At 40.3% G+C, this 23,478-nt stretch overlaps 1 protein-coding gene across 1 annotated transcript; it reads left to right on the top strand.

The window, feature by feature from the left end:
- Nucleotides 1-2,235: 2,235 nt before the first annotated feature.
- CIBAR1 (CBY1 interacting BAR domain containing 1) lies at nt 2,236-23,162 on the top strand (the record flags this gene model as incomplete). Its single annotated transcript, XM_084280002.1, has 8 exons — nt 2,236-2,267; nt 4,253-4,487; nt 6,941-7,009; nt 11,421-11,522; nt 14,819-14,923; nt 16,025-16,138; nt 17,604-17,723; nt 22,341-23,162. The coding sequence occupies 8 exons, from the start codon at nt 2,236-2,238 to the stop codon at nt 22,458-22,460; spliced, it is 897 nt and encodes a 298-aa protein (XP_084136128.1). The 3' UTR covers nt 22,461-23,162.
- Between the last annotated feature and the right edge of the window lie 316 nt (nt 23,163-23,478).

Below are 23,478 nucleotides of genomic sequence, written 5' to 3'. Positions count from 1 at the left end.
ACTCCCCCTCCTCAGCTGGGCAGGGGAGAGAAGATATAATAAAAGACTCACAGGTCGAGATAAGGACAGGGAGAAATCATTCAGCAATTAGTGTCATGGGCTAAAAAGACTCAAAACCAACAAAAAAAAAATCTAATTTATTACCCAATCTTCTTCCCAAACTCAACTTATTTCACAAATTCTCTTCCCACTCCCCCTAGCAGAATAGGGGGAAGGGGAATGGGGGTTGCTGTCAATTCATCACTCCTTGTCTCAGCTGCTCCTTCCTCCTCAGGGGGAGGAGTCCTCACATTCTTCCCCTGCTCCAGCGTGGAGCCCTTCCCACAGGAGACAGTCCTCCATGAACTTCTCCAACATAAACCCCTCCCACGGAGGCTTCAGTTCTTCATGAACTGCCCCAGCATGGGTCATTTCCACAGGGTGCAGACCTGCATGACCAGACTGCTCCAACCTAGGTTCCCCATGAGGTCACAAGTTCCCCAGGCAAACCTGCTCCAGCCTGGGCTGCAGGTCTTGCCAGGAGCTTGCTCCAGTGCAGGCTTTCCAGTGGGTCACCACTTCCTAGCTTCCACCTGCTCCACCACGGGGTCCTCCACGGGCTGCAGGTGAGATGTCCTCTCCCCAACATCCTCCATGGGCAGCAGAAGGACAGCCTGCTTCACCCTCTTCTCCACAGGCTGCAGGAGAATCTCTCTCTCTCCTGTGCCTGGAGCACCTCCTCTGCCTCCTTCACTGACCTAGGGGTCTGCAGATTTTCTCACATCTTCTCACTCTCTTCTGTGGTGGCCAAAAGCTGCCACTCGCTTTTGTTTCCTTCTTAAATATGTTATCCCCATGGCACTACCACCACCACTGATGGGCTCGGCCTTGACCAGCAGTGTGTCCGTCCTTAAGCCAGCTGGTATTGGCTTTGGCAAACCTACTGGAAGTTTCTAGCAGCTTCTTGCAGAAGCCACCCCTGCAGCCCGCTCCCCCCGCCCCCAATCAAAACATTGCCATGAATGCCCAGAACAATTTAACAATTAACATTATAGCTTTTTGTCTCAAGCCCAGTATAAAGAAGTTAAGACCTTCAGGCAACAGCTGACCTCTCACCCCTGCATCCTCTGAAGAACATTTTGGGATTAGATGTATTAATCTGTGAGTCCTTGGGGTCAGTATTACCACCGATTTCATAAATTTTCATTAAGGAAAAATGGCACCATTTTGTTTCAGCTTAGTTGGTGCAAACTGCTAAACAGATCCCCATTATCTGAAGAGTAGTTTGCTTTAGGGGAAGTAAAGCTTTAGCATAAGTGATTTAAGTAATCTACTTTCAACAAAGAAAAAAAGAGGAAAAGAGCCAAATCTCAGCTAAATGAGTTTCTTGCTTAAGCAAGCCTATCACACTTCCTCACACATGTTAACACTTGCCTAAGTACTTAGCTCTCCTGCATTGCTGTGTTTTTGAGTGGGTTTGTATTGGACACAGCAGGATTCCCCACCTTCCCTCCCTTAAATGCCTTCTCTGTGTTTGTCTTGCACAACACCGGGGCTTTGCCAGCAGCCTCTTTAATTCAGCCCCGAGACAGGATGAAGACACTCCCCCCATCACATTCCCAATACATTATCTTTACAGAGCAGGAATTTGGGGGCCTGGGAGGGTTGGGGAGTGGCGTTCAAGTGTTTTTTTCCTTCCTTAAAGACCTTTCCTGGTGCTCCGTGGGATTTTTCCCAGTGTCTGCCCAATAGCAGCTCTACCTCAGAGGCAGCAGAGCCGCTTCCCCTGCTACTGCTTCTCATTTGCCAAGCCAGGACGTGCAAAACAAGAATATTTAGGGAAAAAAAAAAAAAAAAGAAAAAAAAAAGAGAGTTTTCCGTTTGGCTTTGCTGTTTGTTTTTTTAATTAGGCTCGAGCTTTCTGCCCCTGCGTCGGTTCGGGACTTGGCGCTGAACTTCTGAGGACGATCAGCTCGGCAACCGGAGGCCTCAGCCCCAGCGGCCCACCGCGCTTGGGAGCTAACCGGCCGCCGACAGCGACCGGGGCTGCTCCGCAGGCGGGGACTGACCCCAAGCGCCGCCAGAACTGCTCAGACAACTCCCCCCGCACCGCTGCGCCCCGGGGGCTAAAAGCCGGGCGGCGGGGTGGGGCCTGGGCGGGGCGCGGCCCATGGAGGGCGGGCGGCAGGCGGTGACCATGGAAACCGAGCGCACGCGGAGCGCCGCCCTCCTTCCCGCCGGGCCGTTGCTGCCGCCATGATGCTGCTGGGCCGCGGGCTAGACGCCAGGTAACGGGACGGTGAGGGGCGGAGGAGGAGGCGGCGACGGCCTCGGTGTGCTGCAGTCTCGCTGCCTGTTGCGGGTCTCTGTCCGTTCCCCGGAGGTCTGCTCCTGGGGGCTCGCTGGCCGGGGCTGGCTGCGCCGCCGGGCCCCGCCGGGCAGGGGAGGAGGCCCGGGTTCAGTCAGGGTACCCAGGGAGTGGCATGGGGGTCCGGGGGCGAAGCGGGCCCAGCCCCCCTTACAGTAGCTGATCTCTCTAGGGGTGGGCGAGCCGCCGCTGTGTTCCTCAGGTAAAGGCCGCAAAACTTTCGTAGTCTTCTTGTGCGGTGCAGAGATGAAGTGAAGACTTGCCTGTTCGGTCGGGCCTCTCGCTCACGTTCTTGTGGCTGCCCCTAAGCGGTCACAGAAAAATTACGAGGGGGAGAAAAAACTTGTCACACCCCATTTAAGGGCAGGCAGCGTTTCGTGCTCCAAAACCAAATGTTATTTGTGTAGGAGAACTCTGAGATCCAAGCGGTAAGGTGGGTGAGGAAATGTGCTTAAGGCTTTCCTGTGGGAGCGGAACACTTTTCAGAATGAAGACCTTCCATAAAGTAGGAAATACCTACCTTTTACTTAAGATTTTTATCAGGTAGTATTAATTTTGAAAAACAACTTTATAAATACTTTATGAGAGTCTTAATTTTTACACTTACTTGGTGAAGCCTTTTGTATTCAGATGGTTCTATGCCTGTGCCTGTCCTAGGGGACTGAATAACTTACCTGGAAGGGTTTTTTTGTTACTTTTTTTGGAACAAAAGGCCTTCTAGATGGTTTGCCATGAAGCAAGACAACTGGGGGTTTGCTTGTAGCAGAACTTTGGCGTGAAATATTTTTCCTGAAAAGTTCCTGAAGAAAGATGTTCTTCATTTGAATTGACTGCATTGTTGTTAAAAGTATTACAGTTTTTCCAGTTTTCCTGATTTTTTCATGTGTTGTGGTATTAGTTCAGCATTTAAATATCTGCCAGCATTTGGTGTTGGGATAGCATAAGGATATGAAGTTTTCGTTTCTGACCCTCACCAGAACACTGGTGCCAGTGTATTCTCTTGGTGACACTTCCAGCACTTCAGATGAATTGCACCATGTTGACTTCTTAGGACCCAGTATCTGGCAGTTGCTGTTACCTAAATTATCCTGTAGATGATTCAGTCAGATAACAACATCTGGCATGAATTAACTGACACTGATTTGGTTTACTAGTGTCATTGAAGCATAACTAAAGCAAGACCATCAAATGACGAAGGAATGGGAAATCAAAATATCAAGTGAAATATATTAATTCAAAATTCATGATTGTTAATAATGAAACATACAGGAATTTGGTTCAAATAAGATTAATATTAAAAAAAAGAAAATAGTTTGTTGATGTGATCAGTTACCTTTGTGTGGTTTTTTAAGAGTTTTTACCACTGTACTTGTGTCCATTTACTTTTCTTCTCTAATTCTTGGCAATATTTATCCCTGACCAGCAGCAGTTTTGGTACCTGTTCATAATTTAAAGGATATGTAATACTTCTACAGATTTCACCACTACTGCCTAATTCCTCCAACCTTTGACTTGTCTGTTGATTTCAGACTCATGCAGGAAGCTGTGTGACCCAGTCTTTTTAGAAACCTATGAATGTTACCACTATATTAATAATTAATCCCAACAGTAATTGTGACTTTTGCTTAACCACAGGAAAAAAATTGCTGAGTTTATTTTTGATTTGGGTTTTCCTCTGTTTGATCTTTAAAGTATAAATCTGTGGTTTTTGGTTTTCATTCATAAATTAGCATGTACTACATCAGACTGTTACTATCTTTTTAAGAATAGATTTGGTTTGCACTGAATGAGATGTCCAAATCATGTATAAATTATGAATAGTATAATTATATAGCTTTTCTTCTGATATTTGTGGTAACATTTGTCCCCTTCTTATTTTTCACTTATTTTTTCTTTGGTATCCAGGGACAATCAAACTAGACAAATACAAGATGCTGTTTCAAATGTGGAAAAACATTTTGGTGAATTGTGCCAAATATTTGCTGGATATGTACGTAAAACTGCCAGACTTCGAGACAAAGCAGATCTTCTAGTAAATGAAATATATGCATATGCAGCCACAGAGACACCAAACTTAAAAGTTGGACTGAAAAACTTTGCAGATGAATTTTCCAGACTTCAGGATTATCGCCAGGCAGAGGTACAAAATTAAAGCTGTACATGTTGTGTTTGCCATCTGAACTTTTCAGTTACTTATCTGTGATTAAAAGGGAGAAGATAGACTCTGCAATCATCAGAGAAACATAAGAGAAAACCTCTTAAATATTTTAGTGGCAGAGTAGCATAGGCTGCTGAAACTTCTGCTAATAAGTTTAGTTAAAACTGCCTGAGATTAGTCCTGTTGAAGTCAGTGAAACTATCATTATGAGCACTCCCAGAATTTGTGACAGAGCAAGCCCTTTAGTGGTCTTAAATGTCAGATAATGATTTATGGTTAATAAAGTGTTCTTTAATTTTGTGGCCTGTCTAGCAGCAGCTGAGGTAAAATATCAGTCATTTTCCTTTTACTGTGTCTGTTATCAGAAGCACTAGGAAGAGACCACTAACTGGAGTCCTTCACTCGGCTGTCACTGAGCCATGAAGTGCTGTCAGGGACCACTGTAGATTTTCTAAGGCCGTAGTTTAATACTCAAAGTGCAAACTTGATTGGGACCACATATGACAATATAATCACATTTCTGCTGGAGAAGTGAGAGTGTAAAGAAAGGTCTTTATGCTGCTTACACATCTATGTGTGGGGCCAGTCAAACTGTAACTTAAGATCTAGAATTCCACATGGTGAGATTTAAGGAAAAAAAAATTCCTATGTACTCAAACTAGTTTTTGGATTACCTGCCCTTTCAGTAGGGGATAGAAAATTCCCATTTAATAGTTTTGAAAAGGTAAGAACCATTAAAATTTAAAAAAGAGACTATAAAGCAGTTGACATTCTTGATGTTTTCCGATAGGACTTTAAAAAAAAAAAAACATCGTGAGTCATCTTTCTGTGTTAACAAAGTAGAAAAATAAAACCTTTTAAAAGAAGCTAGTAGACTACATACCTCATAGAATAAGTAGAGGACTTGAAGAACAAGAAATACACATGACCTTTAACAATGTATTTAAGGCCAGATGTTTAAAAAGTAGTAAGTAATCCAAGTGTGTGGATAGTGTGTGGGGGTTTTATTGTTTGTTTTTTTCATAAGCTCTTATGTGTCTGGTTTGAGCTAAGCCACTAAGCCAGGTCTTTGTGCTTCAATTAACATAATAGCAATTTATGCCCCTGTTAATAGGGTAAGTTTATGTTATTGCCAAAGGTGTATGTGAAGTCAGACTGCGTGATCTCTCTGTCCATTTTCCTCCTTAAACTACGAATCTTTTCATTTCAAGGTACCTATACAAGAACTTGAATTTGCTGCTTTTGATTTTTAAGTGTGTTTACAAAAAATTACATTTGGCCTGCATCCTCCTACAATGCCTGTCTCCAAACCACCATTAGAAGGAGAAAAGGCAGAGCCACCAAAAGAAAAGAGAAGCTTTTAGCTTTTAAATTAAGTTATCCTTTGCTCATGAAAACCAAACAGACAATCTGGGCTTTATTTCCTTCAGGTATCAGGTTTAATTAACAGTTTTTATATATGTTGACAATGTGGGCAAGAGAAAATTAGCTTATAAGAGTTACAACTTAGGGTCTGCAGCTGCAGTAGTATCACGTGTTCATTTAGACCCTCATTGCCCTATTCAGTTCTACTGATGGTTTAAGTGAAATTGTGTGACAGTGCACTGGTAGAGCGTAGTAGAGGAGGAATGTCTGCTCAGTTGGCACAGGTTTTGGCTGACTGGTGACTGCCAGTTTAGAGGGGAGTGTAACGCCTGTCCCTTCCTAGTAGGTCTGTGCACCTTGTCCGAATGTGGATGTAACTACAGTGGGTTGGGTGACTCACTGACCCAAAGTCATCTGGAGCTTCTGCTGGGGCCACTCGGGCAGCAGTGCCAATTATGACAAGCAGGCAGGTCTGATCCTATTGCCTGTCTGACCATATGTAGCTGTTTTTCTAGCTAGGAGAGCTGAAAGAAAAGTTCAGATGCACTCATCAGTGAGAGCATTCTTGCATTTCACACAACCTATTGTTGGCATTTTTTAGATGTTTCAACACCTATGATGCTGTTTCCATGATTTTTAAGAATAGAAGTGGCCCTTGTGGACAGTATGATAGCAAAGACGCCTTTGTCCATAATTGTACCAACAAGTGTAGAGCAAATATATTCTACTTTAGATAGAAACCTGTGGATCTCTAAGATGTCGTGCTTGATGTATTTAGTACTCGGTTCTTAGAATCTCCATGTTTAATATATCTTGATGTTTCTTGTTCATTGCCAATGAAGAAAAAGTAATACCACTAGAAATCAGCTTGAGCTCCTCAAAATACAAATGATTTACTAATTAATTTAATTGACTCTGTTGGGGTTTTTTTCCAATTTTTTTAAACCTCCATCCGACTCCATATATGGACTAAATTCCTAGTAAGATGAGTCCCTAGTAAATTAATTGTTTCCTGTTTCCATACACAATCAATGTGGGTGACTTTAGTGACCTTGTGTTTTCTTTTGTAGGTTGACAGACTTGAAGCCAAGGTTGTTGAACCTCTGAAAAGTTACAGGACCATAGTGAAACTTAAAAGGGTAGGTTAAATACCTGTTTTCTCACAAGGTACATTATGGTGTTCTGGCCACTCAGTTGAAAACTTCTGTTGTTACAGGGGAAAGTTGTTCTGATTTTTCATATTGTAGTAAAAATAAAGCTTTTCAAACTTTGAATTGGGTGCTACATTGAAGTTCATGATATAGAAGACATTTTTTAAAACTGGTAGTAGCCTGAATCACTCTCTGTCCCACAGTTATCAGGATGACCTGAAGATACAGAGATACACAAAAACCAGAGGTCTCTTCATTTACTGTATTCTGGTAACAGTGTATGTAGGGGGTTGAAATAATCACACATGATATCTGCTTATGTCTTTCCTCCAGGAGGGACAGGCTTGAGCAAGTAAATTTTAATAAGCAGATACTAGTTTATAGGATGAAAATAGTTCTTAGCAATACTTGCATATTACATAGAGGGTATCTTCATCCTGTAAACTCAAGCGTGTTATCGATGTATATATCTGTATCACAATCTGTATAAATTAAAAGGTAAAATTGTCATTATTTGATGGTATTTACATACAAAAATCTTACAGTGTATTAATTCTGATTCATTTGAGTATATCGTGGCATTGTATCTCAAACTACCATTTTCCATATGTTTTTGTTCTTGTATCTTTTTGATACGGTGGAGAATAGAGCACAGTGTTTGGAACTTACTGCATAGCTATCTCACATGGTTGTTTCAGAAACGATTATGAAGGAAATGCATCTTGCACTTGATTGGTACTACATGTAGTGGTTCTTAGCAGAGTTGTAGACTATAGAGTGTGTACCTAGGATTTGGTATCTTAATAGTCACTTTGAGATCCAGTTTGTGAGCCTTAGACCCGAGTATTCTATAGGATATATATGTTGAGGGTAGAAGAGAAGTTTCAGGTGTTTGTGGCAGTAACATTGCTGAGGAGACACTGAGCATTAGAGCAGTGCTTGGGGCTTCCGAAGCATTGAAGATACCGTCTTGAGGTGCATTGCCACTGATAGCCAGGAAATGCTGAAGATAGAAGCAACTGGAGCCAGATTATCCCTTGGAGCAGTGAATGGCATTTCCTCTTGTCTTTGTCAGAAAGCATTATGTATTTATCTTAGCCACAGTGAGGAGTACAAGAGCATTCTTGAACCATAGATGGGATTAACTATTTTTTCAACAAAACTTTGAACTAACAAACTTCACTAAAGATATAGGTCATTAACATTTTTTTTCCCTTTGCCTGTTAGTGTTACCCCAAATCTTGGTTACAACTTAACTGCCCAGTTTTCAGGTATCACCTCTAGACACTGGGGCATCTTTAGGGAAACAGGAAGTTATGTCACTCATGTAAAACTAGCATGGGTGCTAGCTGTAGGAGTTCTTTACCTGTAATTGCATTAGCTGATGAAGTAAAACCAGGCAGAATATGTCATTACACCACCTTTTATGAAAGGGATGTTTTTACAGTCTGTTCCAGGGTGTACGTAAACTTTTTATGCTGGATGTGAAAAGAATGCTGCTATTTCTGTGGGTCCTGTGATACTGAATGCTTTAGAGAGGCTGTACTTGGTATGGTTTGAAATTAGAAGGCTGACCAGAGTTCTTATGTGTGACTTGAATTCATAGTTTAAAACCAGAGGTACTATGAATAACTGTACAGTCTTTGTCCTTTATCTCACTGGCTATTACATTCCATTTTATTTCCCTCTGGGTGTAATTAAAGTATGTTTTCCAAAACCACATCAAATCTTGGTCTGAAGATGGAGGGGAATGTAGGGCTGTTTGTGGTAGTTAGTGGTTAGCTCCTATCTGTGGTGTTTTGATTTAAAGGAAAGACTTCACCTAATCCTTGGTTCTTGTTGTGTGTTCCACTGAGATTAGAGGTCTATGATGTTTTTTGTTTGTTCCCTCCCCAGTCCCCCCAGATGAAGGTATTTAGATGCTTTAAACCCCATTTTTCATTCTTTACAGCTAGACTTTAATTCTTTCACCATAATGGCATTTTCCCCAGGTTTTGAGTATTTTTAATGTTGTGTTTTTTCTTCACCATTTACAGTTTTTCAGCATCTTTGACAAAATACATACGTAACTGTCCCCTGTCTTTGTGCATTCTTTGTGCATTCAAAGACTGTATATAGCTCCACCACGGTGGCACCAGATCTTTCTGCAGCTTTGGCTAGCAGAGAAGTATCTTTGATGGTTCTTCTTGCCACAGAGAACAGAGGTAGAGAAGAGCACAGTCCAGGCCCTGTAGGTATTTCCATTACATGTTAAAAAACTGAATTTTGTAATGATAACTGGTGGTTTCCTTAGCATTCTCAGGTAGACCTTGCATGGAAATCAGAACCTTTTCAGCCATAGCATTAATTCTGGTTGTCTGTTATTAAATAACAGTCCGATCATTAAATAACACTGAACAGTCAGCTGTGACCATTAGATGCAGAACTGCTTTGATCTATGGCAAAAAAAAGTTTTTCTCTTCTCTTTCTCTATGATTAAATTTAAAATATAAAGCATTAAAAATGTTTTTTTATTACTGCTTTTCTTGCAGCTGCATTGTTTTCATAAAGGAGAGAGCCCTTTCCAGCAGCCTTAAAGGTGGTGTAAATTCCCTTTTGAAAGAACAGCAGCAAAATAGTTTCAATGGGCTAAAAATGCAGGTTTTTATTATCAGAAACCAGCAGTGTGTCCCTCGAGATGACAGAGAATGACAATCACATACACAGGGATATATGGACAGTAAAGATAGAAAAAAGGTTTTATCCTGACCTCTGTACTCTGAACCTTGGCATGCTTGTGCTTGTCATGGACTAGTGATCAGGTCAGCGGGATCACAGAGCGTTGAAAGAGACACGTTCTTGGCTGCATGTCTTTGAGTGAAGGAGACCTCCAACCATGTTTCAGTTTTGCTAGCCAGGAGAGGAGCGCAGACAGCTTCCCAAGACGATAGTTTTTAATAGCTTTAATTCACTTCATTCTGCAGGGGTAGATAAATGGGAACTGCTCTTTTTAGAGGAAAAGATGGTTTGAAATGCATGCCCTGTGCCTGAGTAAGGTTTTGTTAAGACTGGTTCCTTTGGGCTGTATTTATTTGTTCTGAGGTACTGCTCTGTGAAATGACAGCCATCACAATTAATGTAATTTCCCGCACCAGGGTCAATGTAGTGATAAATGTGAGTGACAGTTTTAGTTTTCACATATGCCAAACTGTTTGCAAAACACGGTTTTACAGCATGCACAAGAATCTAGAGTGGTATGTAAACATTCTTAAATTATTTATCAACAGTTTCTGCTTGTTCTGGATCAGTAAGTTTCGACTTTTCCAGCTGCATCATTACTAGGATGTATTTTGTTCCCAAAGTATTTAAACACCTTACTAACAGCACAGATAAAAATGCAGTTTAACCCTTTCAGCTGTGGCACGCTAAGCTCTGTGTAGCAGTTTTGTATTGTTCTTAAGCTCTGACTGGTGTTGACTGGTGCTTGTTTGGGTTTTTTCTTTGATGCTACTTTTCAGTTCAAATACCACCTTTATTCCATTGCTGAGCCCAGAATGGTCCTGTCTTACTGCTTTGGAGATCTCAGGTTTTGACCAACTACTGTACTTTCCATAAAAAATTGTAAATATATTTTTTCCTCACATCATGACTCCTGTTGAATATGAGGTTCAGAAAGGACTCCATTGCTTTCTAAACTCTTCAGAAGGGAATCTAGGTGCAGCTGGATCCAGTCCTAGTCCCAAACTTAGTCAACGTTTTATGCCTAAAGGATTAGATACGCACTCAGTCCTTTATATCACTTAGCAAAGATTTCTAAGTTCAGCGTGCTATTAGTCACTTACTGAGAACTTGTTGCAGTGAGATGTCACTCAGCCTCCGAGCAGAAACCTTAAGAGGTGTCCCTACTCAAGGGGGGCTCCCACCTTGAGAGGTCTCCCTACTCAAGGGGAGCTTGTGGAGTGCAGCCCATTACTGTACACAAGAGCTCAGCAGGCCCTGGGCTGTCCGCTATTTATAGAGGAAGATGATTGTCTGCTACTCATATTTGCATACCAGCAAGGTGTGCTGCTCCAGACAGCCCTTGGCTACTGTGTTGCCATCCATCTCCCCAACATCCAACTTAGGCTAGATGCAGCCGTTGTCACCACTGGTGGTTGGGGCTTAAGCAGGAGGCAGCACAGGGCCATGAGTGTGTGCTGCAGACACTCAAGCAAGGTGCTAGGCTCTCTTGGTCCCCATTGACTTCTCTTTCAGAGGATCATTTAACAGGACAAGACCAGCAAAATCTGGTTTTGTTTAAAGCAGAAGTTCTGCTCATGTTTTCTGGGCAATGCATGTATGAAGAAAAGTGTATTTTGTGCTACCCTAAATCTATTATCCTAGGTGTATTTCAAACCTGTCTGAAACATTCTATTTCCAGGGTGATCTTAAAGCAACGTTAACGGCAAAGAACCGAGAAGCCAAGCAATTAACTCAGCTGGAAAAGACTCGTCAGCGAAATCCATCGGATCGACACATTATTGTATCCTGCATCTAGTGGCTAAAAGAAATATTTTTAGAATTTCTTGGGAATTAAGCTACTATGTGTAGAAAGCAGTAAGACAAGAATGCTTTTTACAGGGACTGTTTCCTGTGTTGGGGTTGAATCTTTTCTTAAGCTTTGTGATGAGTTACAGCTTTGCTACCTACTCCTTTTTTGGTTGAAAAGCAACGATGAAGTATCTGATGTGTCTATGCCAGAGAGGTAGGCATAGGTTGTAGCTAGGAATTTGGAGATTTCTGAAAATCAGTGTAATACAACAACTCCTGTTTCACTCCTGTGGATTTTTCACTTTCTCTCTCATTTTGGAGGTAGTTGTGCTTGGGGAAAAAATAAGCCTCCACAGAATTTGTTAGAAGCTTATTGAAGTTTCAAATTCTAAAGGAATCAGAACCCAGGAAATGCCAAAATAAAGGTGATAAAGGCGATCCTACTCCAGTCCCTTTATGCCTGTATATTATGAGACAGCATTTAAGGCTGCGATGATTTGCTATGGGGTTTTTTCTCTACATAGGTGAGACCCTGACTGAAGTACTGCATCCAGCTTTGGGGTCCCCTGATATAGAAAGGACATAGACCTGTTGGAGCCTGTCCAGAGAAGACCCATGAAGATATTAGAGGGGGTGGAGCACCTCTCCTATGAACACAGGCTGGTAGAGTTGGGCTTGTTCAGTCTGGAGGATGCTTGGGGAGACCTTAGAGCAGCTTTTTGGTACCTAAAAGGGCTACAGAAAAGCTGGAGCGGGGGGACCCTTTATCAGAGAGTGTAGTGATAGGACAAGGGGACAGGGGTTTAAACTAAGAGAGACAATATTTAGATTAGATGTTAGGAAGAAGCTCTTTACTGTGAGGGTGGTGAGGCCCTGGGACGGGCTGCCCAGAGAAGCTATGGCAGCCCCCTCCCTGGCAGTGCCCAAAGCCAGGTTGCTTTGGGCAACCTGGTGTAGCGGAGGGTGTCCTTGGCCATGGCCAGGGGGTTGGAACTAGGTGATCTCTGAGGTCCCCTCCAACCCAGACTGTCCTGCAATTTTGTGCAGGAATACGTTCGTTTCCTTTGGAGGCTGTATGCAGGTCAGCTTTTAGGTCTTAGAGAGGGTTCACCATATTCTTTGATGACAGCACAGCTGTTGGGCTCCAGCACTGGTTCTCTTATTCTTGAGCACCTCTTATGTTTCAGCAGCAATTTTGGCCACAGATAGCAAAGGATCTTACTCCCAGATTTCAAGTCCATCTTACAGAACATGGGGATAGTACAGCTTTGAAAAGAAAACCTCACCAGATTTTTTTAAAATCAAAATTGATTCCCCCTCCCAAGAAAAACAGCTGTCCTCAAGTATTTTGGCCTGGATACTTGAATTCAGCTTGAAAGCTGTAACAAACTAAGTAATGTCTTACAGCAGGAGGATTCAGACAACATAATAGTACCCTTCAAGTATACAAAGTTTTGAAATATCTGAGGTAAATAGTTCACAATGTATTGAAAGTAGAAGTGAAAACAGATACTTTCATGAATCACAATTGCTATTTTGCCTTTTTCTTCCTTTACTAATGTTTCCAGTCACAGGTGAGTGTTGCAAGAAGAGGAAATCTTGAACTGCTGTTGTGCAAACTGCAGGTTCAGCAAGTTCAGACATTTCTGTCTGCAACAAACAAAATTCCTTTCCCAAAGCATCTGTGCACAAAATCTGGCCAGTCTATTTAAGAAGAATCAGGAAGATATATTTTATTATCAAAGAAATAACATTCTGTATTCACACGTGTAGTGGCTGCTTATGCATTACAGCTGCCTTCATTTACAGAGTGACTGTTTGTAATATTGGGAATACACAGAGTGACTTTTCTTACTCTCTTTCCCTCCCATGTTTTGGGCAGAACCAAGAAGGGGAGAGGAACACGTGACTTTATGTAGTACCAAAGCCCATTGCCAGTTTTGTTTGCCCAGTAATGGCAGAAGTGTTTCTGTGATTTTAAACCATTTTTATATGGAGATTGTTTCAAATTGATAAGATGGTAATATAAGGTTACCAGACTTTAATGAAGGAATAAGAAGTGACCAAGCATGCCTTGTGCGTTAGGTGTCTGTTCACACACAACGTGAAAAATGCAGTCACAGAACTGGCCCTGTGGTGTCGATTGCCATTAAAATACGTTCTTCTCTCAGTTGTCTGAGTTGCAGTGCCATAGAAATGGGAAGATTATACGTCTTGATCATAGGTTACAATTACTTGATCCATACACTATTTTGAAATCCCAGGACAGAATAGATTCACTGACAGAGTCTCTAAGTAAGTTCTGGCTTCACTAGTCTGTGGTGTTTGACCAGTAATACATGGAAAATATGTTTAGGCTCAAATTTTGCAGTCTTTGAGTGCGAGCTCTTACATCTTTACATCATTACTTCGTACACAGTCCTTAGATTTTACTTAAGTAGAATAGCTTTAATATGTTTATTTAATGATAATGTGTAGTTTGTGCAGTTATAGGTGTGTCTAATTAAATATGTATCTAAACAACTTGTAGCAACAAAATAAGAAAACCTATTTATGCATTAGGGATTAGTTGGTGTGGGTCCCTCACAGTGCCTGGCTGAAGATTTTTTTTAAATAAAATATATATTATAAAAAATACATCATTTTAATCATATCAAAACACTAAAAAAAAATAAAATACCTGAAATGCCTTTGGATCTACAAATGCTCTTTAGTCTGCTGACTGACACCCAGAAGAAGCACATTAGTTCCAGCTATTGCTCTATTATCCATTTAAATAAATCTAAAAACTTAGTGAGATGAAGTTTGGCACATGACACTGGAAGAGATTAATTCTACACCCAGCAGGTTCACTGCACTTGAAAATAAAGGGTGATCTTTTCCACTCATCCACCAATCCTGTGCACTCCTGCCCTCACCTTCACACCAACTTAAAAATAGCCCTTTTCTGCAGAATAAACCCTTGTGCTAGGTTAATTCCCTGAACCCAGTCACTGTGCTGTCAGCGGAGTGTCAGGGCTGGGTCAGGGGAACTGGCAAACAGAAAATGGATTTAGGGCAGTGGGACTTTCCCAGTTGGCTGCAGCTGGTCACTTTTCATGTTTCAGATCAGTCACAGTGGTGTAGAAGGTATCTTTATTTCTTTATTAAGCTACACATAAATTAACAAATACAGTAACACAGATGTATAGCATTAAAAACAGAGACTTCAGTGTCTTCAGGGTAACTGGAGGAAATGTCTTTGTGTCAAGTGCAGGGCTAATTTCACCTTTTGTGTTACTTTACCAGGCTGAAAGTGAATTGCAGAGAGCTTCACTGGATGCAACTCGGACAACTCGGCAATTAGAGGAAACCATCGATAATTTTGAGAAACAGAAAATAAAGGACATAAAAGTAAGTGTGCTCACATTTCACTGTATGACATCACATTTCATCCTTCATAATAATAATTACCAACACGGAGTATTAACGTAAGGCTACATAAATATAAATCTGATGGTATTCATAAATATTTCATAATCCAGTATCGTGAACTGTGCAATTAAAAATCCTCTTCTTCTAGTTCATTGAATTCAGAGTTTTTGTGTCTGAGATTGTTTAGCATCTGCATCTCCAACAGTTGCATTATTCTACTTCACTGGTAGTTGCATTCGCTACTGGAATGATACCTGTGGATTACTATCAGCAAATTACCAGAAATACCTCTAAGTAAATAATATGTATGCTGAAATCTGTGTAGGTTACTGTAGTTAGGAGTTTTTACTCATGTAAAAAGAACCAAATGCTTACTGACTGCTAGTTATCAAAGCTTTCATTTCTCTCTTAATGTCAAACATTATGTGGCTTAAGTCCCAATGACTATAGTGGCTGAAAACCATTTATGTGATCTCAAATTTAATTACAAAATTGCTGAATTGAGATTATTTATTTTTTTTAACTGGGGAAAAAACACACCAGACTAAATAGAGAAGAATTAAAGATGGTTGAAAAAACCAGCCAGTATGTGATATTAGAGTAATATGAAAGACTGAGTTCTGAAGATGTCATCATTAAGTGCTTGTATTATATGAAGAGTATTTTATTATATAAAAGGTGTAATTATCTTTAAATAACAACTACGTATAGAATTTATAGATAGCTTATCCCCAACCTGTTAAAAAAGATTGGCATCAATAATGCAAAAACTCACTGGCTGCATCTTGTGAATACATATCAGGGTGTATCAAATGAGTTTTCAGCATGACATTTTATTTATTCCTAAGGAGTCTCCTTTTTGCTTTTCAAACATTTACTTAGAATTTCGTATGAAATGACAACTGTGTGACAGCCCAGCTAGCATTTAATTTTTAAAATTCAGGTCTGACTACTTAAAAGTACTAGGTATTGTGGAGTTACTTATATTATATAATTATCAAGTACAGGATTTGGTACTTTCTGGCATTTGAAGTGGAAATGTACTTTAATGCATTAAGAAAATTTTTTATTTGCTTTTAGAACATATTTTCTGAATTTATAACCATTGAAATGTTGTTTCATGGGAAAGCTTTAGAGATATATACTGCTGCCTACCAAAATATCCAAAATATTGATGAAAACGAAGATTTAGAGGTAAGAGTGATTTATTTTCAGCTTATTTACGATGTTAAACCAGTGTTCACACCCTGGGGCTACACATAAGCCAGGCAGGAAATGCGATGCATGTTGCAGGTTCCCAGAACAAACTTTGCATTTTTCCAGCAAGAGCATGCAGGTTTATAAACCAGAGACTTTACAGAACAACTGCAGCAGCAAGTCTACAAAATACAGATAAGAGACTTTTCCTAGTAACTGCTGCTCCAAGCTCAGCTAATCATAGCTTTTAAAGATCACCTCAGAAGTGAATCTCGCTGTAAAGGTGCACAGTAAGAGAAAATCTTACACTGCTCTGATAAGATGTTCTAAAGACTAATTACTTCATTACAAAGGCCTCTCTTCTTTCTATTCTGAGTTTTGTTTGCTTGTTTTCATCTTTCAGTCATCGTTTTTTATTAAGCTGTTCTAGAATTAAGAGACATGTTACCAAATCGGTGGGTTTTTTGTCCTGTAGTGGTTACGGCTTCCTTTAAGGTCATTCTTTCTGTTTTCTTTTGGGATATAGTCTCTTTTCCAAGACAAGCTTTTCAGTCCTTTATTCCTTCTTGCGGTTCTTATGGGTGTTGGATGTTTACACTTCCTATCACTGGAATGTCTGTTGTGTATATGTGTTCAGCTTGTCAAGTTGGATGATGTTCTGCCATGACAAGAGGGAAGAATGCTGCCAATGAATGTGATTGATAAAGCACTTCAACTTTATTGCAAGCACACACTTCCTTTTATACTATTCCTACCACATGTTATACTTGTCGTATTCTAATTGGCTCTTAACTAAAGGTTACATTTACATACTCCACCCATCTTGCAGCCTGGGAATCATGTCTCTTTCTCAGTCCCGGGAGCACTGAATCCTTATCACACCTCCTGCTCCCACATCTTGTGGCCTTGCTACATGATACACAAGAATATGCTGACCAATTGTTGACCCTTCTGTTCTCACCAAGACGGCGTGGGGCCTAATCTTACTAAACTACACAGGCGACTACTTGAACAGCTGCTTCATAGGCTCATGACCTTGCTTCTCAAGCCATTCTGCAACAATGTTCAGTCTTTTTTTTTGTAAATTTTATCAGCCCTAATTGTGTTTTTTCCATGACATAGCTCAGGAGCAAGGGTGACAATATTCAGTTCATGCAAGGCATACAAAATGGTAATTTTTCAGTGACAGTCACGGCTGAAACTACCTGGTATCTTTTCCTTCGTTTAAACTATTCCATGGCAATTTTGTACTAATCTAGTTTCACAACTAAAATACCATGTGGCACCAATTAAAAAATATCTTTTAAGTCCGTCCCGTTTCACAGCCAGATTTCTAATCTCATTTTAAATCTAGGGCAGGTTTAATTGTCGATTGCTGCATTTCTGTTCGCTGCAGTCGTGGTGATTGTTAGCTTGCAAGCTGTATCATGGCACCCAGTCACAGCTGTCTACATTTGAACAGGTTTTTCGGAGCTCACTCTACCCACCGGACTATCAGTCTCGTTTAGACATCGTTCGTGCAAATTCCAAGTCCCCCCTGCAAAGAACTGGCTCCTTAAAATCTTCACTGAGGACAGTACAGGTAAGAAAAAAAAATTAAATGTTAGATCACAGTATTAAATTATTATTTTAAGTAGAGCTTTTAGCTGCTGTACATGGATCCACTATCTTAACTGAGTTCAGGCCAGTCACAAAGGAAGAGAGTCTTCCAAAGGCATAAAGATCATTTTAAGCTTTTAATAATGCACTTTCTAAATATCATTTTTATTTGAGGAATAACCAAAATCAGCTTTTAAAGTTGTATTGTTTTCTTTTGAAAAGTGCCACTTACAACAATACTATTTATTTCATAAAAAACTGTGGCATCAATAAACTTGCAGAGAAAAGATCTGGGAGCTTAGTGGAGACAGAAGTGACACTCTTAGTCTCAGTATGCAGGTCCTAGAGTGTGGATTCGCTACCAGATCCTAACTCAGACTAGTGATACCTCCTGGCAGCAGAACAAACCCGTGACTAACAGGTGAGGTAAAGCAGGATGATAAAAATAAGTAAAAGAGATGGGGACAGCACCACTGCTGTTGAACCAGCCACCTCACACAAGTCTGTGACCCTTGTTTGCAGCAGTAAACTTGCAGACTTTGCAAAAGAGCTAAGTCATTTTTTCTTTGTTGCAGCTTTAACCCCGTTACTCAAATGATTCTTACCAGTGTTCCAGTTAAAAGACAAAGATGGTCAAATGTGAAATGCATGCATTCCACTTTTCCACTGTAATACTAAAAAGTTCTTGATTTCACACATGCCATTATGCCTCCTCTGCTCTCAACACAGAAAGGATCAATTATGACAGTTGAGTTATTCTGTTGTTAAAAGTGTGAGTCATGCCATCTGAAAAGAACAAAGAACCCAGTGATGCAGTGCATGAAGAGTAACCTTGACTTGGAATAAGTTGCCTGTCCTCTTACCAAACAAGCAAATTTCATGCTCAAGCTACTTGAGAAAATGTTTACCCTTTCACTTTTTTCAAGATAGAGGAAGCTGTCGAAAACCTGTTGTTGACACCTTCCCTGGAAACTTCCTGCAGTGCTGTAAAACTATCCAGGGTATATAAGCATCTGTAATTACCTTGAGGTGCCACAGATAGCTAGCTATCTTTTGGACTATTTGAAAAATAAAGTATTTTTTAAAAACCCAAACCAGAAAATTGAATGAATGTACCCTGTGTTTTCTCACGGAGATGGAGTGAAACTCTATTCTAACTTGCAAATTTACCATACTCTTTTCCTAGACTCTCTTTTAGCTGTAACTTCAAATGTTAGTGTTCTCATAACCTTTTACTGGAATATCTGACAAGAACAGACAGTCATCTAGGCCAACAGGGAAACTACAGTATGTTTCAAAATAATGTCATCTTACCAGGGTAGGCAGTGTATGGCATGGAGCACACGGGAGGAAAAAGGGGTGGAACACCCTACTAACACAGTTGCTACAGGGCAGTAAGAGGCAGGCGTCCTGTTCTGTGTGCCCCCCACTCTGCCCTTCCTGATTCTGCAAATGGTGTGTTGCATCAGGTACAGTACCTTCAATTACACGAAGGGCTCTCATTTCTGGAACCCACCAAACATCTCACTAGCAACCAATGCTGTGTTCAGAAAGGCCTTCAGGTGACCTGTTCTACTTTCCTGTGGATCGTTCACAGGTTTGGTTTTGTGCCACATAGTAATGCAGTACTTTGGAATCATCGGTTTAAAGCAGTCTAAATAATACGGTCAGTGGTTCACAGAATGGCACAGACTAAGACCACGGGGGTGTATAGGGACACAAGCAGTAACCTGTTGGTGGGGGTGGGGTGGGCAGTCACTGCATGCCAGATGGGATAAACTGTGCTAGTAACACACTCCTTGGCTTTCAGGGAATTTGGCACATACCATCACTGAATTTATTTCTGGTTCTGTGGACTACCTTTCTGTCTGAAGTACTCCTCAAGCTTGGGTGGGGTTAAGCACCATGATCTAAGTGTGTGCTGTCACTCACTCCTGGAGTACGCTAATTTATCAAAAACAAGAATTTGCAGAGCCCACCATTATTTTTCTTAATGCTTTTGTCCCTCAACTCTTTTCCCCCTTTGACTTTCATAGTTGTTTTCAACTCAGACTACCTGAAGCAATTGAGATGTTTCTCCATCCTAGTTGACTTCATTTAGCAGACTACTATAAATCCACAAGGAGCAGAGCAGTGGGCAGTCCTGTCAGAATGATGTCCCATGATGCACTGACAGTACATCAATAAGACTTGCATTTTTACTTCTATGTAATTAGTATGGTCAGGCTGATGTGCTGGGAAAGCTGTATTTCATAGGATGGCTCCCTCCTTACGAGAAAACCTTCAGGAGTTCAGGGCTTTTTTTACACGATTATTGCAGATACTTAGTTTAAGCAGGTTCTGAAAAGTCTTTTTTAAATTTTGTTTTGTACTCTGCACAGCAATTTATCTTTAGCATCTCATGTTACTGATTCATGGTTGAAAACATCTGCATCCAGGTCTTCCAACACTGCCCGCTGTGGAAGACATGAAGAGAGAATTGCCAAGCTTTCTGTAGTAGCACCTGTGGTGAAACGTTGCCTGACAGCTTGTGCAAAGACAGACATCTATGTGCAAAGTTAAAGAATTCATTTTCACACACAATTATTTATGAGCAACCCATTTTCAGCATTATGTAGTCAAAAATGTTGAAGCACTGGCATGTTTTAGATATTATGGCAAAATAACGTGGACAAATAAGTCCTATGAGGAAGGGCTGACAGAGCTGGTGCTTTTTAGAAGGGAGACCATATTGCTGTCTACAGCTACCTGCAAGGCAGTTGCAGAGATGTTGGGGTTGGTCTCTTCTCTCCGGTGACAAGCGATAGGCTGACAGGAAATGGCTTAAAATTCCAGCAGGGCAGATTTAGATTAGATATCGGGAAGAATTTCTTTACTGAAAGGTTTGTCAGCACTGGAACAGGCTGCCCAGGGAGGTGTGGAGTCACCATCCCTGCAGGTGTTTAAAAGGCGTGTAGATGAAGTCCCTAAGGACATGATCTAGAGGTGAACTAATCAGGGTTAGGCTGTGTTGGACTCATCTCTTCCAACACAGGTGATTCTGTGATCCTAGCTAAACTGCCCACTTTCTTAATTTCCTTACTCTGATCCAGTTTGTTTCTTAAAGGGTTAGTTATCTTACCACTGTCTCACCAACACCAGCAATAGTCTTTCATTTGTATTTCAGTAACTACAACATAGTCAGTGGTACTTACTTGAGTAGTGAGCAGAACTTTAAAGCCAAAATAGCCCTTCTTATTTCAGGAGAGGGAAAAGCAGGGCTTTAATTCAGAAATACGAACTTCTGCTTAATAATTTCAGAAGCTCTTAACTAGAAAAAACTTGGAAAATTAGCCTATCCATGGAAATGAAGCTACCTTAATAGGCTCAATCTGCAGCACTCCTTAATCTCCAATTACAAATCAGTGTCATTGTCTTTTTCTTCTTTTGCAGACTGAAAGATTGCTGGTTTAGGCATTTAGACTGAAGTTAACCCAGCTTCATCCAGTGATTAACTCCGCTTTCTGTTTAGAGCAAGCATTTAATTCAAGCTAAATTACGTATTTTGTAAGCATCAACAAGACTAAGGATTTTTCTCTTTTCATTAGTTTGATGACTGCTCTTTGCTTTATGCACAAAAAAACTTTTCTTACATACATAGCTGTATGAATTATGAATCTCGGAAGTCATCTGCCAGCTAGCATTTAAGGAGTTTTAAAATAGGGGGGTGTTTAGAAAAAAAAGGCAAGTTTTGTCTTCTGTACAGAAGTTTTATTATATTGCTGTATGTCAGAAAACTCAGAAAATATAACCAAAATTAGAGCTGCACATGCCCTTAAAGAACTGCTGAACCTAAAATAATTCTTTTCAAAAGCACTTCAGATGATTTGGAGAACTATCTTTGAGTTAAATGTTCCTTTTCTCATGGGGAAAGAAAAAGAAATGCATATATTCTACTTTAAATTGTAAATGTTGCATCTTCTGTGAAGAATCTTATCTTCAATAGGAATTAGATTGAGCCCTTATTAGAGAAAAGTCTAGGTGGCAGAATGTGTCAGATGAAAGGTTAGCAGCTGGCATTTGTTTTTAACATTTGCTCCACCAAAGGAGGACTACAGCATCCTTCTGAAGGGCAAGTGCTGATGGGCAGGAAAAGTTGTTCACATAGAATCAAGAGTTTTACAGTAGTTTGTCTAATTCATTCTTAAAAACAGCTTAGAGCAGCATAGTGTTGTTTTTAATTTGAGGAGGTGTGGTGTTCAAGGTAAGTAAGGTTATGCCTTAATACTCATCTTCAGCCTGCTGTCTCAAGTCAACCTGTTGATTTTTAACACTGCTTCAATCAATGCATGGTTTTCCCTATCCTGTAGTAGTTAGGGAAGCAGTAGTAAGGAGATTCTTTCAGCTTTTAAAAATCATTACTGTATTTTTATTTTGTGCTGTGTATCTTTTCTGTTGGCATTGTGCAAGTTACTAGAAGTTGAAGGGTTTAAGGGATAAACAACTCGTCCCCTTCCACCAAATCAGAAACCTGTAAGTACTTAAGGCTGGAAATGCCAAAAGAGAATTGTTTTTCTTCCAGAACAAAACTTGATTTACTTCTATTGGATTTTTGTATCAGATTTCCAGCAGTAAACTAAGAAAAGCTGAAGAGGAGGAGGAGGAAGAGGAGGAGGAAGATGAGGATGAAGAAGAGGAGGAAGATGAGGAGGAATTAGAAGCTGCTAAGGAAGTGAGATAACAAAACTTCAAAACCTTTTGTTTCCTTGGGGGAAAAAATCCTTTTTTGTAAAGGCTTTTGTGTGTTAATCAAAAACTTAACTGAGCCTGTATTTTTAAAATTTCAACAGGAGCAAGAATTGGCACTAATTGTAGTGTTCTAGACCACTAATGACCAACTTCAAAGAATGGGGCAAAGTCTGCTGAGAACAGACAATTTCAGTGGCTAGCAAATGAAATATTTAACTAGAATTCTGTATTATATTTGCATAGATGTTATATTCCAATCACGTTTCCTTAAACTTACATGATGAACAGTGTCAAAAAACTGCACTAAGCTGACCAGCAATTATGAACATAAGCATTTGCTTGTTATTTTGCCAATGTATTACCTTACTCTCTAGCTACACGCCCCTGGGAGTTACTAAGTCCTCTAGCCATACCCCTCATAGTTCAGCTCATACATATAGTAAAGTAACTGTAGTACCAACTACAGCAACAGCTCTCTTACATTTTGATTCCTACCTTGGATGGCAGAAGGCAGGGTGAGGTGTATTGTTTTCTGATTCTTGTTTTCCTCAAGCTTGACTAAGATGACTTTTGGTTCATTTACACATACAGAATGAACATCCACCGCTAAGGTCCTACCCCAGTATCTACTTTTAATGCTGCTTTGCTTTTAAATAAAAGTGCCTTCATAATAAAACTAGTTGACCTTTTTATAGTTGACGTTTATTTTATTAGTTGAAGTGCATGTTAAACTGGTTGATTCTGTTACCAATCCAACACACAAGAAATTACACATTTTGAGTGCAATTACTATCCTGTTTGGAGACAGTGGCTATGTGTGTTCATACAACTGTCTGCCAGAAAGCAGCTATCATACTGTTTATCTCCAGTATCCACCAAAGATAAATGTAGAATTTAAACTTTTAACTGGGAAAACATCATTAAATTATAACCAGATATTCTTTCAGTTACAGAAATAAACCAGAAGTGCTTTTTTTAATATTGATGCCACCTTTGTCCACTGATGCAAA

This window comes from Gallinula chloropus (genome assembly GCF_964237585.1).
Source record: "Gallinula chloropus genome assembly, chromosome: 2".
Taxonomy (NCBI): Eukaryota; Metazoa; Chordata; class Aves; order Gruiformes; family Rallidae; genus Gallinula; species Gallinula chloropus.
Note: the sequence above shows the minus strand (reverse complement) of the source record. Positions and strands in the feature narration are given on the sequence as shown.